The sequence below is a fragment of the Macaca thibetana genome, chromosome 4 (assembly GCF_024542745.1).
Source record: "Macaca thibetana thibetana isolate TM-01 chromosome 4, ASM2454274v1, whole genome shotgun sequence".
Lineage (NCBI taxonomy): Eukaryota > Metazoa > Chordata > Mammalia > Primates > Cercopithecidae > Macaca > Macaca thibetana.
Window position 1 is genome coordinate 117001625 of NC_065581.1, and position 18578 is coordinate 117020202.

The following is an 18578-nucleotide window of genomic DNA, read 5'->3' on the forward strand; positions in this document are numbered from 1 at the left end:
AGCTTCATTAAATAAACAGGGTTAGGTAATTCTTCAGATCAAATATATCTGACAGGTCCCAGTTTCTGGAATAAATTCTAAACTCATTAGTACCACAGGGAAGTTCCTCAACAGTTCGGCCCAACCTTATGCTTCATTTATACCACATAACTACTGTCCCCTATCCTATCGCCGCCCAAAGTGGACCACTCACCAATCCATACCTTGCACTTTTGCCACTCTGAGATTTTGCTAATGCTGTTTCATGCATGCATTCATTCAATAAATATTTATAGCAAGGTGCTGAATATACAAAAGCTTATAAATGGACAGTATCCCTGTGGAGTTCACAGTCCAGTTCCCTTAGCTTCCAGTATACAGTCTACACTGTGGCTCTGCCTGGTAGAATCCTACCTATCCTCCACATTCAGTTATTGCTGAAAGACACTCCAAAACCTCAGTCAAAATGAATAGTTCTCTCCTTGGTGCTCCCACAGGTTTGTATTTCATTTTGGCATTCATATCACACTGAAATGTTCTGTTTACTTACATATATTTCTATGAATGGATGGATCTGTGGATGTGTGAGTGTTTATCTTTCTCCAGACTATAATTTCCATTAGGGCACATTCATACTATTGTCACCTTTGAATTTCCCCCATCACACCTAACAGTGCTTTGCACATTCTTGATGCTCAATTAATATTTGCTGAATGTAAGTAATAGTATTAATTAATAATCACATAAGAGGCTAAAATGCACTACTAAACACAAATATGAGACTCACCAAATCTAAGCCTATAAAACTCCAGTTTTAAAGTGTTTTCCCTGCAAAACACTGCTCCCATTCCCTCTGCACATATTCATGCTTTTTACTTGAATTGCAACAAGCCCAGTTCATCATGTCTGAGCTCTGCCCTAGGAATTCATTTCTAGCAAGCTATTTGAAGAGTGTGGTTGTAGGTGACACTGATGAAGTCTCAAAAGGCAGCCAGGTGTGGTCTCTGTGGTATATGCAAAGATAATGGCCAGAAGGCTGGGCCTATACCTGCTGCTTGTTGAAATTGAAGATTAGTTTGGAGATTGATGTCACCACCATGAAACCATCTAGCTTTCCAGAAGGCATGCTGGCTTTCTTGGTTGTGCTTTTCTTCTTGTATGTGAACACATCAACAGACTGATCCTGCTAAAGAAGCAGAACTGGTCAAGAACATTCAGGGACATTGGCAGTAACCAGTGCCTCCCTAATGCTGACTGGCAAAGGCTTCTCTCTTCATCAGACTTTGCGACATAGGTGTTGATTTTGCTCACATAGTAAGTAACCCCCGTAGCTCACACCTTGATTAAATTCTGAACTACTCTCTTTAGAAGGTTGATGACTGTGATTTAAATTCGGCCTTTCCATTGCCAGTAACAACAATGCCAAGTCACAAGTGGGAAAACTTAGAGTCATTACCCTTGTAACCTCTAGCTACTAATACTTTGGATATCAATTAATAGAGTTTACTAAAAGATTAAATACCATTTCCACAGATTCCAGTCTATTCTTATTTCCCCATGTATTAATTAGTGTTCTATGGACTTTTAAAAATGTATTCCCACTCCAGGCTGGCCAAATTGATGACACACTTGTCTCCAACACACATCTTCAGGGGTCAGCCACACCATCACCACCTCCATGAAAATCTTCCTTCCTGTCATACTAGATGCCCAGTCTATGAACCACGCAGACAGGTCCTCACAGCTACTCATCTTACTTACCACAGTCAATGTAAACCCTACTGATTGAGCGGTTATTGCCACAAGTTCCTGAGGGCACAGGCTGCTAAGTCTTACTTTTTTTTTTTTAATAAAAATCTCTAAGACATACCCACTCCCTATACCATACCTACTTTTCACCAACAGAGAAACAGGCAGTTGCCAAATCTTATAAAGCAATGTTTCTTGGAGAAATTGCACAGTGATGAGAACCATGGGCTCTGAGGTCAGTACATGTGGCCTTCAAATGAAATTTTCTAATTATGTGACTTTGTGTAAGTTACTTAAGCTCTTTAAGCCTCGTTTTCCTTGTGTATAAAACAGGAATGGGAAAAACAATCTTTACCTTAAGAGCTTGCTGTGAGGATTGAATGAAAGACTGGTAAAGCGCTCTTCACAAATGATAATGAATATAAACTCACTACTGTTTCTGTGATTTGACATATTTCAAGGCTTTTTCCTTATGTTATTAATGCAGCAGACGAGACCACCAACAGCACGAAGCTTCTCCCAACTTCTGCAAGTCTTATTTAAGAAGTGAATCTAGGTGCGAATGGAAAACAATATTTTATTTTTCTAAACTCCACAGAGAGAAGGAGGGAGGTGGTTCAAGCAAGGAGAGAAGTCCGCTCCAGATGTGAAAAGGAATGGCAGACATATCTGTGACTAATTAACATATAGCCAAATGAAGAAGTCGTCTAATTATTACAATCAATGAAATCAAAGCACGATGAAAAGGTTTTCAGAATAAAGCTTCAGTTCACTATTATAGGAGCTCTTGCTTTTACAATTTGCCTGCTTTCAAAAAACAAACAAACAAACAAAAACAAAAAAAAACATTACTCTTCCCCTTTCCCCCCAAATCACTGTTACTATAATTTGTCATGTTCATCCAAAACCAGCTATGTTGGGGATGATCAAGAATATCACACTGGCTGTCGGAGAGCAGGTCAAGTGGGTCATGCCACAGTGTTTGGAGAAGTGATCAGAAGAGAGCAGAGGAATCAATTCGCCAGCTTTTTCAAGGTAAGTATATCAATATGAAGGATCACATTAACACAGAGAGAAATACACTAGCCCAAACTGCTATGCCAAAAAGTGGCAGTAAAATCCCTGACTTAAAATGACACTGCAATAAAACTGAAAAGTTAATGTCACCAACCTAACTCCGACTCTCTACCACCTCTCTGTAATGAAGTAGGTCTCAAAGAGTAAATTCCTCGCATACTCTCTGGCTCAACTCTAATCTATAATGGGTTCAATATGAATATCCTGATTTTTGCTCCTACTGTACAAGCCTAAGCAAGCCAGAGATAGAGTGAGTTTGTGTGATCCCAGGCAGCAACTATCCCATCCTTTCTTCAGATGCCTGTAAATGACAGTGACTGTAAGACCAGTTGTGTGGGTAATTAACAAATTAGCAAATTATCAGTTTCTACTTTCACATTTCACATTTTGCCCCCTAACCTGATCCTGAAGGAAGCAAGTCCTAAGGATTGCTCCATGGATTTTTATGTGAAATATTTTCTCTTCATAAAGCTCATCTTTAGTTTTATTACTTTCTGGCCATGAAAATACTGCTGCTGCTTAACACAGTACTATTTTTGTCAATCAAGAACTTCCCAGAGGAGCGTGTCTTAATATAGCAGTGTTCCATTCTGTATTGATACATGATTGTTTAAAGTGGCTATATCTTTATTGCATGATTGATGGTTACCTTGGAAAGTGTTGGGTGCATCCATTTCTGCAAACTCGCTGAGTTTAGCACCCAGTTGAGGTATGTTCTCCAGAAAATACGATTCCTGTACCCTGTTCTTTTTTTTTTTTTTTTTTTTTTTTTTTTGAGACGGAGTCTCGCTCTGTCGCCCAGGCTGGAGTGCAGTGGCCGGATCTCAGCTCACTGCAAGCTCCGCCTCCCGGGTTTACGCCATTCTCCTGCCTCAGCCTCCCGAGTAGCTGGAACTACAGGCGCCCGCCACCGCGCCCGGCTAGTTTTTTTTTTGTATTTTTTAGTGGAGACGGGGTTTCACCATGTTAGCCAGGATAGTCTCGATCTCCTGACCTCGTGATCCGCCCGTCTCGGCCTCTCAAAGTGCAGGGATTACAGGCTTGAGCCACCGAGCCCGGCCTGTACCCTGTTCTTAATCCTTGCTTCAATGACCTTTTAAAAAAATCCACCTATTTGATGTTTCAATAAATGTTTAAATGTAAATCAAGGATTTGTTATAGTAACATTTCTTGTAGAATTTTCAATTTTCTTTGTTACACATTGGGTTGTTGTTTCTATGCAAAGCCCATGATTCAAATGAGAATGACTGTCATTTCAATTTCTTTTATGAGGATTTTCACTTTGACATGGCATCTGGCAAGCAGCTCCTAAGTGTATATTTCACTAAAATGTCTGGGGTGGGGTGGGAGCAGGAAGGGAGTCGACTATGGGGGATTGAGGGGGAGGCGAGTAGAAAGAGTGGAGGATGAAGAAGAAGAACAGAATTCCAGATCCTGGGAGGAATTTCCTGAACTACACTGAGAAAAAAAAAAACCCTCTTTACTGTGAAAACAGTAAAATCAGTAGAGATTCAAGTTAACTCCTTGCCCCCTCACAGTCTCTGTCCCCTGGTTCAAAAACAGAATGTCTGCAAAAGCTAGAAAAGGAAACCTTTACCCACAACTATGTGGCTGTTGCCTTTTGAGCAACGGGGCTGCTGGTCCCCACGCCCCACTGCTATCGCTGCCTCATGTACCTGTCTAGACAGAGCCCGAAACTTCCAAAAAGTTATTGGCAGGAAATCAACTGTAATGATATCATGACAACAATCATCGAAGTGGTTACACAACTGAAGGTAAATGTCAAACATTTATCATGATAGAAAAGATATATAATAGTGTAAAAGAATGCATAATGGTCTTGGAGTAAGATTATTATAAATTTCTCATCTCACACTCAGCTTTCTTTAAAAGCTATCGTTTCATTTTTTACTTCTTCTCAGTTATGTAAAAATAGTTTAGGACTAGGAAATCTGTTAATGTAATATTAATACATCACAATATTGGGCCCAGTTTTAAAAGCTCCTGATTATTTTTAAGTTGTCTAAAAGATGTTTCATAGGATTACATATTCAATCCCAATAAAAACTCCTACAAAATTAGGAAAAGAAGGATGTTTTCCTTAATGCTTTTCCTTAATATAGTCATGGAAACTATGTTAAACTGATAGCCAGCAGCAGGATAATTGCAACAATACTTTCAGTATTTCCATTAAAATTGGGAAAATACAAGAATACCTAGTTGTCATTATTATTTAACATGGCTATGTAAATTCTAGCCAATGCAATAACACTAGAAGAAAGAAATAAGAGCTATAATTCCTGCAAAGGAGGAGATGAGAGTATCATGTGTGTGCAATTTTATAACAATAGAGCTTTACCTTGTATCACATACTAAAATAAATTTAGACAGATTAGAAAGTTACATGTAAAAGTGAAACCAAAATATTAATGGGAGATACGGGTGAAAATTAATGGATTTTGCACTAGAGAAAAGATTTGTAAAGATAAAAGCAAACACAAAAGAAGATCTGTTTTCTCTAATTAAATAAAGAAAACTAAAAGGCTAATGACAAATTGAGCAAATTTTGTTTAATGGCTGTGACAGTAAAAAAAAGTTGTAGTTCTTGTTATTTAAAGAAGTTTTTTAAATTATGACAAGAACAACCACGTCTCTACAGAATGGCAAGGAAATGAACTAATAATTTAACATAAGGTCTTCACACTGAGAATCACTTCACAATCATAAAGTTATGTATAACATCATAAATATTAGTCAGATGTTCTGTGTGATTACTGTGTGGCAGGCATTATATGAGGCCCTTTACATACTGCTTCATTGATTCCTCACAATAGCCTTAATAAGTAATATTACACCCATTTTATAGATGAGGCAATTCAGGTTTACAAAAACTAAACGTATTCAAGTAAACAGTAAAGAAAGAATTGACAATTCTGTCTGAGACTGCACCCTCTCTATTTCTCCAGTTTGAAAGAAATAGCTAAAACATTACTGAAAAGGTGGAAAATACAAGAATTTTAAACTTCTGGACATCTAAAAATACTCATAAAATTCTCTCGTAAGTTACATTCTTATGCTTGGGAAAATATTTGCAACGTGTATGAAATAATAATTGTTTTCTTTAATCCATTGAGAGCTCTTGCAAAGCAACATGATGTGGTCTAAGACCAGTAGAAAAAAGAAGCAAGTACCATGAACAGGCAATACATAAAAAGCCACAAATATAAAACTATGTGAACTGGTAATCTAAGAAATATAATTCAAAGAATGATGAAATGCCACTTCTCAAACATGACATTTTCAAATGATAAAAAATAATTATTAGTAACATGGGTAAGATTTCAGGCCAATAAGGATATGCTTAAATTGATTATGGTATTAACTTGAGACTAAATATGTATTAGTATTAAAATCATTTTTCGGAAGGGAAGGAGAATGGGAAAATGTTGGTTAAAGGGTATAAAATTTCAATTAGACAGGATGAATAAGTTCTGGGATCTATTATACAGCATGGGAACTACAATTAATAATAATGTGTTGTATACTTGAAAATTGCCAAGAGATTGTATCTCAAATGTTCTCATCATTACAATGTAAGTATGTGAGGTAATGGATAAGCTAGCTTGATTTAATCATCTCGCAATGTATACAAATATCAAAACATCACACTGTACACCAAAAATATATAGTTTTTATTTGTCAATTATATCTTAATAAAGCTAGGAGAAAATCATTTTTCAAATGACATCTGCTGACAAAAAAATAGCCTGACTCTTAACCATTTAGACTGTGATAGTAGTTTTGTGTATTCTGACACATGAATGATTTTTAAAGAAATATAGCATAATCTCATAAATTGTAATATAGGCCACTTAAAATTATCAATCTGTTTCACTGTTCTCCAAATTTTCTCAATACAATGTGTTTGCTTTTTAACAGAAACAGTTTTCAAATTTTGTTATAAACATAATGGTTTACTCACTATCAGTAAAGACACTTAAAATCTATAAAGTTCTTGGCCAGGCACAGTGGCTCACACCTGTAATCCCAGCGCTTTGGGAGGCCCAGGCAGGTGGATCACCTGAGGTCAGAAGTTTGAGACCAGCCTGACAAACATGGTGAAACCGTCTCTACTAAAAATACAAAAATTAGCCAGGTGTGGTGGTGGCACCTGTAGTCCCAGCTACTTGGGAGGCTGAGGCAGGAGAATCGCTTGAACCTTGGAGGTAAAAGTTGCAGTGAGCCGAGATCACGCCAATGCACTCCAGCCTGGGCAACAGAGTGAGACTCTATCTCAAAAAAAAAAAAAAAAAAAAAAAAACAAATCTATAAAGTTATCTAGAATTTTACAAAGTAACTTCATAAGTATTATCCCATTTAATTCATACCACAGCTCTGTGAGGTAGATATTGGCACCACTATACAGAAACTTTTCTTAAAGTGATCACATTTCTCTATATCTTGCAAGGACCAGGCAGAGGGAAGGGTCACTCTAGTTATAAGAATAAAGGAATCCTTAAAAACAAAACTTTTTATTATGAACATGTCCAAAATGGTCAGTGATAAAACACTTCACCTTGAAAAATCTTTTGTTGGCCTAAATGCTAATTGCTGCATGTTAAGTTTTCATGGTTTGTATAGGCTTCAAATTAGCATCTTACTTGTCCTTTAATAAGCATTGTATTCTACATGGAAGTTAATTCAGAGGCCCCCAACCCACATACTTGGAAAAAAAGTACTTTTCAAGAGTAAGTTTTGTAAAGCTGCCCTGTCTCCCCCATGAGACTACGTATTCTTGAGTTAAACAGTCAATTTGAAATAAACAATAACACCATGATCTGTAAAAATGAACAAACAAAATTTGTGATACGTTAATTCTTTTATTCTTATGTGACCACTTGAAGTTTTTATTTGTGTTGAAAAATTAAAACAGTGAAACAATACAAACTGCAAGGTGCAATACTTGAGTTTGGTAAATGCAAATTCTATTTTGCAGATGAAATATTTTTACTAAATTTTAATAATTTAAAATGTATTTCTTTAATTATTAATTGCTTTAAAACTAAAGAAGGAATGAGGACAATAATAATTACTGTGTATTATTACATGACTATTACTTAAAGTAAATTTTCATATAAAAGTGAAGGTATTAAAAAATGATGCATTTTAGGTATCAAATGCAGTAGGTATATCTCTAGTCTTATTATAGAGTTACGTTATACCCTAGGGGAAAAACATCTTTAAATTTGTCCAATCTGTGCATTACAACTTTGCTAAATAAAGAATACATGCCAATCGTTTTCCTTATCTTTCTGACACATTCCAAATCAAGGAGGTCTTATTTGTTTGCATTTTTAACTTTATGGAAATGTAACAGTAAGATTTTAGACAGCATCAGACCATTTATTTCAATTAGAAGCAGTAATGAAATCTCTTTAAACTATTAGATGTCACTTAGTCTTTATGTAAGACAGATTGTATGTTTAATTCTTTTTGGCGTGATCCACAGTTATTGGCCCTTAATAGTTTTTATATTGACTGAAAATGGGGACTCCCTCACTACTCCTCTCAGGCTTCCCCAAGTCCAAACCAGTGGCTGATCTGAAAGAACATTTTTTCATAAACTTAGAAAATCACTGATAAAAACCTTTCAACTCAATACTAGTAGTATTAATAGTAATAACAAGCTTTTCCCATAGCCAGAAATGCTATGTTGTTTCTAGTTTTGCACACGCTATAACCTTGAGAAGCTGTGTGCCATCAGTTATGGTTCCCAGTGTACTTTATTCCACCCTGGACAGTGTTCTTTCAGCTTCAGGGTGTCTTCACCTCAGGATAGGCCTTCTTTATTTCTGGGACCAACCCTGATCAAGTCCATGTCATCTGACTCACCTTACTTCAGGAAAATTAGTTTCAGAACATATTTCTGATGAATCCGAGCACTTGAACAGAATCTGAAGAGAATTGCATGTTTATCCATTTATAGAGTTCTGATTTCTATCTTATTTTTCATGGGTATGCCTTAGATAACTACTGAAGAGCAGACAAAGTTCATGAGGGCAGCCTTAATATTGCCACCCCTGCCTTTAGCACCTTTTTTTCACTCAAGAGTGGGGAGGAAAGAATGAGCACAGCTATGATTACATTATGATTTGATAAGGTGGTAGACAGTAGAGGGCTTTCTAAGAACAGAAGGACCAGCAAATGAAGAGCCCTAAAAACACCATTACACTCTCCAAATCCTGATTATTCCATCGAGTGCCGCACAGTTTACTGACATCCATGCACGATTTACCTAATTCTTCCCTTTTTGGGTCACAGACACCTTTAGACTAAAATTCCATCTAGAGAGACCATGACAGGTACCTTGCTCTTTGCAAATACATGGGGAATTGACTTTTGTGTTTTGAAAAGCCTTTTGGAGGAATTTGCATATTTACAAACATGGATACCCACTAAGAGCATTTTTTAAGTGTTTTAAACTAGGGAAAAGGAGTATAAATATCATAAAATCTGAAAACCATTCTATAAGTCATACCAAAAAAAACTCATTATTTTGTTGCCAAGATTACATTTTCCATTTCATACTTTACTGAATGTCATCACTCTTAACTGCCTGATTTGACTCCAAATTACTTTAGGTGTTTACCCCAAACCAGATCTATCTGATAAGAATGAAGGCTTGCCACCACTGAAGATACTCCAAAGAATGTTCTGAGACACAGAGCTCTAGAAATGTTCTGAGAAACAGCAACACAGAAACAGCAACACTGTGATCTTCCAAGTGACTGTTTTCAGGATTACTACCTAATTTTGAATATCTAAATTTTGAAACGTTTATATTTTTAAAAATCATTTTTGTTATTCCATCCTCCAGTACATAGGAATAACTGGGTATCATTTCCACCAAAAATCTACCACCGATTTATCATCAAACACCCCTATCATTAGGAATAAGACCTGGGTCAGCAGACCCTTCTGTACACAGCTGACACATGGCCACTATGACGGAGACTGAGATGTCCAAGCAAACCCACGTACAGAGGAGCTACCACAGGTGAGTGCTTACAGCCAGGCTGTTCATCTGGCAAATGTTTCTTTTTCGCTCAACACCTGTTAGTAAAGAACACCAGAAGCAGGTTACTTTCAATTGGAAGGCCAGCAACAGCTTCACAGTCCCACCTCAGGTACCTCACCTCTCCAAGGGGCCTTGATTGCCCTTCTCTTCCACAAGACATCATTGCTGTCTATTACATTGATGACATTATGCTGTTTGGATCTAGTGACTGAAATGAAGCAGTTACTTTAGACTTACTTTGCATGTCAGAAGGTGGAAAATAAATCTGACAAAACATCAGGGACTTTCTACCTCAGTGAAAACTGCAGGGGTCCAGTGACGTGGGGCAAATCAAGATATCCCTTCTAAGATGAAGAATAAGGTGTTACATATGGCTTTTCCTACAACCAAGAAGGATGCACAATATCCAGTGAGCCTCTTTGAATTTTGAAAGCAACATATTCCTCATTTGGGTGTGCTACAAAAACCTGTTTGCTGAGTGACCCCAAAGCTGCTAATTTTGACTGGAGCCAGAAAAAAAGAAGGTTCTGCAGCAGGTCCAGGCTGTCGTGCAAGCTGCTCTGCCACTTGGGCCATATGATCCAGCAGATCCAAAGGTACTTGAAGTAACAGTGGCAGACATGGATGCTGTTTAAAGCCTTTGCTGGGCCTTAGAGCTGACTCACAGTGCAGGCCTCTAGGGTTTTTGTGCAAGACCCTGACAGCACCTTAATCTTGGACTTAAAGCCTCCAGAACTGTAAAGAATACATTTCTATTGTTTTAAACACCTAGTTTGTGGAACTTTTTATGGCAGTTCTAGGATACATAGAAATGTCGATCTAATAAGTTCATGAGTGTTAGCTCATCTCATCTCCATAACAACCCTATGTGGCAGTCACTAGTTTTGCCCATATTTCACAGAGGAGCAAACAGTGACCTAGTATGGAGCAGAGCTGGGACTTGAACTGTGATATCTGGTTCTGAGCCTGTTGCGCTGACCCACTACACTACAGTGTCAGCGGAAAGCAGTACCATTCTTACTTAAATGAATTCCATGGGCTCCCATAGCTCACAGAAGCCATGTTTTCTTAGTCTGGGAGATGGGCACTGATATGGTTCTCAGCACATTGTTCTTGAGGACAGGTATTAAGCATAGAAGAGTAGGTGACTTGGTGTATGATTTGAGGAATGCCTATAATACCTCTTAATAACTAATATTTCACAGTAACTTATTTATTTTGTTAATGGTGGTCAGCCATCTAGTCCGGCCTGGGCGTGCATGAGCCTGAGAATCAGCACCTCCTTCAATTTTGTGTCCTTGGTGTCATCTCACTTGCTTCACCCCAGTCCCGGCCATGCTGCAGAAAGAAGTCTTCTTTTAAAATGTCCTACAGGAGTAGCATTTTCATTCCCAGCTCTTCTTCACTAACCCTTGAGGAATAAACATTTTGATTTGAAATTTCATCATTCGTTACCTTTACTTGAGTTTTAATCAGAGTGGATTTCTTTAACATTTGAAGTAAACACAAGTGCAATATTCTCCAATCCTTCATGTTTGCAGAAATAACATTCAACTTTGATATGGTGCAACTACTACATGTCAGGCATTGGATTAGGCCTCCACATACAAGCAGAGACCATGTCTGTCTAGTTCCTTGCAATCCTGATCTTAAAGCCTAGCACATGGCATGTGCTCAGTATTTGTTAAGTGGAAGGACGGATGGATAGATGGATAAAAGGAGGAATAGATGGATGGATAAAAGGAAGGATAGATGAATGGAGAGATGGATGGGTAAATGAAAGGATGGGTGGATGAATGGATGGATGGATAAATGGAAGGAAGAATGGATGGATGAATAAATGGATGGATGGATGGATGAATGGATGGATGGATGGGAGACAAATGGATAAATGGAAGAACGGATGGATAGATTAATAAATCGATGGATGGATGAGTGGACAGGCAGTTGGTTGATGGTCCACTTATATGGAAACTCCACAGGCAGTAAACAGTGAGGAGAACACAAAGGCAGATGTTCCCACACCATCAGAGCTCTTGTCTCCTTCCGGCCCCCACTTTTTTCCACAGTGTTCCAATCAGCCACTGACAACAAAACAAAACAAAACAAAAAAACCTAGAAGGATATAGGTTGAGGACATTTGAGGACACTGATTGAGTCGGAGACAGTTGAAGTTTTTCAGCTTCCAATCTGTCCCTAGTAATGTCATGAAGGCAGAAGGAATTCTTGGGAGGAAGAATATTTATTGTCATTTCAGCTTCTGCCAACACGCAAGGCAAAACTCCAAAGGACACAAGCACATCTTTGCCAATCTCTCTCTCTCCTTTCTAAATATTTTACCCTGGCCCCAGTGACAGAAACCTTCCTACTACCTCTGTCTCTCCAAATCCCTTCATTCCAGGCCATCTCTCCAGAATATCCATAAATAGCCTTAGTATGTGATTCTTGTTACTTCATAAAAGTCACACTAAGGGTATGAATGAAGATGAACACTCCTACAAAACTATTAAATAATGCTGTACTAACTCAAACAATTTTAATTGGTAGATGTGGCAAGGAGCAACTTTTCAGTGAAAAAACGTAGACGCCTCCCCCACACGATTTACCCTAGAGCCTGCCTTTTGCTTTGACAGATATATTTACAGCCCCATACCCTTCACATCTGCCACAGTCCCATAAGCACTGCCAGACATGATGGAATTCAACAAAATGTCATGCACAAATATGTGAATGGTGAGCGTTCCTTCTGTGTGTGCATACTTAGAATCCTATACATTCCATCATGTAATGTTTATGACCATATCTAAACATGACATGATGGAATGATAGGATTCCACTAGATCACAACATCGAACATTTCTATATTAATACAATGTTCTCCTTAAACCTCTAATCCTTCCATCTCCTCCCTCACTGGTACCACTCAGTCAGAAAGAGAAATGAGAGCTCTTTGGTGTAATGACTCCAAAGGTCCCAGTCTCCTGACCCCTTCTTCTTCCCTCCCCTTGACCTGGAAGAGAAGCTCCCCGCCCACTGGAAGCAGAAGTGAATGCTCCCTTCACTTATGTGCCCTGGGCACAATTCCCTTGCACCTCCTCCAGGACCCTGGTCTCCTGGGATGTCCCCCAACATCTCCTTTTCTCTGGCTACTTACCATTAACACTCAGACATACTCCATTCCATTGTTCATTCTCTCATCCTAAACACAAACAAACCCACAAAACCCTTCCCTTGACACAAAGTCTCCCTTCTTCCTCTAGCTGTAACCTTAGTTCTGTCTTCTCATCAAACTTGGTTTCAAAGTTGTGGGTCATCCCTGTCTGTACCCACTGGCCCCATCATCCAAATCTGCCGTGGCAAAGGTAACCGATGGCATGGTTACCACTTCCCATGAAGTGATTCTGTTCTTGTCCTACCTGACCATTATCTGACTTCCTGACCTGTCCCTCCTCCTTGAAACATCACTGCTTCCAGTGGCTTCCAGAACACCACTTCCTCTTGCTTTCCACCTACCCTCTGCTTACCCTTGTCAGTCTCTCCACACTATTTACCCTAGAGCTTCCCTTTTGCTTTGACAAGTCTGCTAGAAAATAAAATATACTTACAGCCTCCCTTAGAGCTTCCTCTTCCTCTACACGTGTCTGAAATTCTGCTGTTCCCCAGGGCTCCTCCCTCTACTGCTCATCTGTAGTCACAGCTGCAGTGTGCTGTGTGTGATGTAGGGACATTCCACAGGTATCTCACACTCCGTATGTTTCAACCTGAAGGCAATATCTTTCTCGCCCAAACTCGCTGTTCTCCTGGGTCTCCTACATCACAGCACAATCCTAAACCAGGAATCTGCATGTCATTCCAACCCCTCTCCCCTCCCACCCTGTCATCCAAACAATCACTTAAGTTGTGTCAAGTCTACTTCCATTGCTCCTGCCCTACTGTCATAAGTGGCCCATGCCACCAGCATCTCTCTCCTGACACTACAACGATCTCCTAAGTGTTCGGCTTGCCTCTGGTCAGGATGTGTCAATAGCTCCCTTCTGCTCACAAGATATACTCCAAATTCTTTAACGTGACTTCTAGGCCACCCAAGACTGGCCGCGGCCTGCCTCTCCATCTCCTGCCACTTTCTCCAGGCATTCAGTGCTCTAACCAGACAGAATTCCTTGCCATTCTTGTTGATGCTAAACTTCCTCCCCTTCCTGGCCTTTGCACACACTGTTCTCTGCTGAGAACACTCTTCCCCTTAAGACCCTGCTCCTCTTCAGGCTAAATCTGCTCAACCGTCAGTACTCAGGCCATGGGTCAGTTCTGGAAAAACTGCGATGGTGCCCAATCCCTGCAAACTGGGTTGGATACACCTGTTCATGGTATCATATACTTCTCATCAAATCAATCATCACACATTATCATCATTGTTCATTCCATTTTAAGTCTTCCCTACTGGATGCTAAGTTCCCAGAGGGCAGAGCTTTCACATCCTGCCAACCACAGCAACCTAGAGTCCAGCAGAAGGCCTGACATAGAGAAGCTTGGTAAAAAATTATTTTATCTCCATTTCACAAAGGTAGAAATCACAGCAGTCAGAGAAGCTACATACAGGGCAGAAGAGGAAATCTTCCAATGATGTTTAATTTCAAGCCTGGTGCTCTCTCTAAGCTCCTGTTTTTCCAAAGCTATAGACTTCCCTTTGGAAAACACAAGAAAATTTACTTTTTATTTACGTTTTAACTCACTGATCCCTAAATCGCATAACCTTGACCATTACTGGATCAAATCCTACAATCCTTTCAGGTGATTCTTGGGAAGACCCCTCAACTTACTTTCCTCTGTAAGAGACTCACTCTCCCTATCTCAATAATCTTTGGCATAAGTCACTTTCAAGCCATCTAAAAATCTCAGCAAAATACAAAATCACAGGCATCATCGATGCAAATGACTGCAAAGGAGATTGAAGCCCACTCCACCAAGCAGAATTCCAAATGCACATCAAAAATGCTACATATTCTGGCCAGTGTGGTGGCTCACTCTTGTAATCCCAGCACTCTGGGAAGCCAAGGCGGCTGGATCACCTGAGGCCAGGAGTTCAAGATGAGCCTGGTCAACATGGCGAAACCTAGTCTCTACTAAAAATACGAAAATTAGCTGGGCGTGGTGGCGGGTACCTGTAATCCCAGGTATTACTTGGGAGGCTGAGGCAGGAGAATCGCTTGAACCCAGGAGGCAGAAGTTGTAGTGAGCCGAGACCTAGCACTGCACTCCATCCTGGGCAACAGAGTGAGACTCCATCTCAAAGAAACAAACAAAATGCTACACATTTTGATCATGACAAAGCCAAGAAAAGTGGAGAAATTAGAATGTGGATCACATAAGAAAAGAAAAAGTCCTAGCACTGTTCATGAAGAAACTAGCTACATCAGAAAACAAATTCTTCAATAATTTAAAATCCAAAACTTAAGAGGCAATGCACACATAAGCAACAAATCCAGAATGATCAACATGATCTGGTACTAAACATGTGTAGGCTCAGCTTGCTATATATGTATATTAATTATATGGGTACATTAATTATATGTTAATGCCTATTTCAGTGTGTGTTACTCTTTCTTACAATAAAGTTTGTCAGCGCCAGTTTTTTTGTGGTCCCCAACTCAAGGATCAGTGAAGGAGATAATGAAAACACTTCTGTTTCTATTTTATTCTTCCATCGGTTTGAGGAGAATTAAATATGTATAGAAAGTGAATAGGAGCATATCTTTGTTATCAAGCATTATTGCTATGGGATTTATTTTAAAGCAAAGTTGACTGAAGTAATTATTTACATGGAAAGTAAATAGTATCGCAATGCAACTTGGCATTTTCTTATGTAAACTGCACTTATGCAAATGCACTACCATATTACCCACTGATCAAGGCAGGAGTCCACATTTCAAAGCCTATGCGCTGACGTTTCATCCCCTCAACATCCTTTCCAGCCTCTAAGTTTGATATGTAGGTCTGTCTTTGGCTCTTGAAGAATCAGAACTAAACTGTCAATTCAAGCGTACCCTTCTCACCTCCAGCCCACAGTGTCCCTGCTCTCCCCACCCCATTACACAGCACTTTTCCTGAAGAATAAGTAAGCTCTAGTGACACACTTTGCTTTCTGCATTCTTTTCTTGCCAGGACTTGAACTATGCCCTCACCAAGTGCCCAGGTACTCACATTCTCTCAGACTAAGCCCACCTTACTTCCTGGGATGCTAATAACAAACATCTAACTGGGCTTTGATCTCCTTTGACCTGCTGTGTCCACGACCAAGCCTTCATACTCATGACCAGATCTCTCTGTTCACACTAGACACACACAGAACTCCTACATACAGGCAACTGCCTGGGAAAAGTGTTCTCTCCTTTCCTGTTTTGCGCACACATCAGTGGCACAGTCAGAGTGGTTAACCAGAACACGTGTTTAATTTGAAGCACTCTGTCCTCCTAACCTGCCTTCTTTGTATCCTTCTTTAAAAAAACCAATTGACATGGTCAAGCAGGTTATCTGAATTGCCTATGGTACCTGCAAGGTAGTAGATAATATTAAACCCCTTATTCCCATCTACCTTAGGTATTGTTATATACTCTTTACAAAGCTTTCCCTTGAACTTCCTTAAGTCCAGGCATTACGGCCTGAGATTAACCACATTTCCTGTTAGGGAGTTGGGTTTATGTGGCCCACCAGCTGAGTATCTTTGCCATCATTTTCTCTCTGGGCTCTTCTAAGTCTTGATTTTTAAGGTGAGGTGCTCATATTCCTGTGCACCTTCCGCAACCCTGAGGGTTACCGGTGCTATCTAGTTCTCTATCAAGTCGGGACCCTCTACTCTGACAGCCGCCCAAACTAGAAACCTAAACGGAACAGATTCGCAGCCAGAAGCAGAGCTCTGGTGTGAAGTACAATTTTCTGTTAATTACCCAGCTCCCACTCCACATTTCCGAACTTCCAGGTTCCTTTCCTGAGGCCCCCTGTGCAGAGGATTCCCCTTTAGTTCACTTGTGCTCGATTCTCCTCTCCCAAATGCAGATTCACTCACACTTACTGGAAGTCACAGTTGTACCTGCTTCATCTTATCTGGCTTAATAAACCAAACTGGTGACAGCACAGACCTCTGAAGCACATCTTGTGACCCGATTATCTCCCATGTCCTTAGCACCTTATTGCCTCCAGTATACCTGAGTTTAGGAAATCGTCTCAGGTGGACTGACACGTGCTTCCTTCACTTTTCCCCTTAAAATGCTCGTGTGAATGGTAACGCTTCTCAAATTTGCAGCAGCGCTGGAATTTTTTGTGGAATTGAGAAAGGCAGGGCCTGACTTCCCACTCTCTGAAGAGTTCACCGATCTCCCTTGGGAGTTTCTCAAGACTCAAAACAGGAAAAGAAAGAGAGAAAGGAAGGTAGAAAGCAATGTAGGTATTAACCATTTGTCTGGTACTCTTCAAACCCAGAACTATTACAGAGGGCATTAGGAATTCCCCTTGGCTACCAGGAGAAGCAGCGCGAGTCCGATTCCTGACAGGCAAGCACCAGAGACGATGTGGAGTTTTGGTCGTTAGTTTAGAGATAACAACTGGATGCGTGGGCTTGTCTTACCAACCACTGGAGACACCAGGAAGGAAGAAATAATGGGCTAATACAGAAAGAACATAGAAGAGGGTCCCAGATACCCAAAGCCTCCTGGCCTCTCCGTCGTCACCTGGAATGGGGTGCAAAGCCTTGGCACAGGCAGCTGGGTCCTGTCCCCTCCCGCCGCGCGCCCCAGGCCGCCCGGACGGCACCTCCTTACCTTGCGGGAGTACGGGGGCTTGCTCAGGTGGATGCCGTCACGGACGAGCTTATCCCTGATCATGATCTTCAGCTTCAGTTTGGGGTAGCTCACCAGCTCCCTGCTGCGGGGGGCGATCGTGTGGCCGCGAGAGTCCCCGCGGGTGCCCTGGGCCGGGCCGCCGTACGGCTCCCCCCGGCGGCCGGTGGGGACGGTGTCGGCGGGCTGCCCGGGGGGCGCCGGCTGCGGCTCGAGCGTGAAGTAGAGGCCGGCGGCGTCCGCGTCCTGCTCCCGCAGCCGGCGCACGGCATCCAGGATACGGCGGCGGTGCGCGGGCGCCAGCACCCCGATGGCATCCAGGTCCGGGTCCCCAATCTGCTTGCACACCTCCAGGTCATCGTAGCCGTTATCCACGAAGGACTCCGCGTACTGCGGAAGCTTCAGCGCTTTCAGCCACTCGTAAACTATATTGGTGCACATGGTGGGACCGGGAATCCAGCCGCTGAGCACCTTCCCTGCGCCCAAATGGCACAGGCGTCACCAGTTCTTGGAACTTTTAATCCTCTCCTCCAAGGGGAAAAAGGTATCGCAGTAAAGTTTTCCTTTTAAAGGAAAGGCTCGGGCCGGAGGCGGAAAGACATCTGAAGAAGCCTGAGGAAGGGAGAAGCGAACAAGCAGCAAAGTGAATTCCCCAAGCAGCCGCGGAGCTCACAGGCACTGGCTGCTGGGCTGGGCTAGCCGCTCCGCACCGCCCCGCGCCGCCCCTGGATGCGCCGCCGCCGCTGCTGCCGCGGGGAGGAGCGCGCGACGGGCGCGGGAGGGGGTGGAGACGGGAGGGGCAGGGGCAAACCCCTCGGACCCGCGCCGGGTCAGCGCAGCGCAGCGCCGCCCGCGGGTTTTCCCAG

General features: G+C 41.3%; 1 protein-coding gene across 1 annotated transcript in view; it reads right to left on the minus strand.

The window, feature by feature from the left end:
* SAMD5 (sterile alpha motif domain containing 5) overlaps positions 1-18409 on the minus strand; it is a 67729-nt gene extending 49320 nt beyond the window's left edge. The window contains exon 1 of the mRNA XM_050787302.1: positions 17695-18409. Coding sequence (XP_050643259.1) covers positions 17695-18153 — 459 coding nt within the window. The 5' untranslated portion in view covers positions 18154-18409. The remainder of the gene's footprint in view (positions 1-17694) is intronic.
* Between the last annotated feature and the right edge of the window lie 169 nt (positions 18410-18578).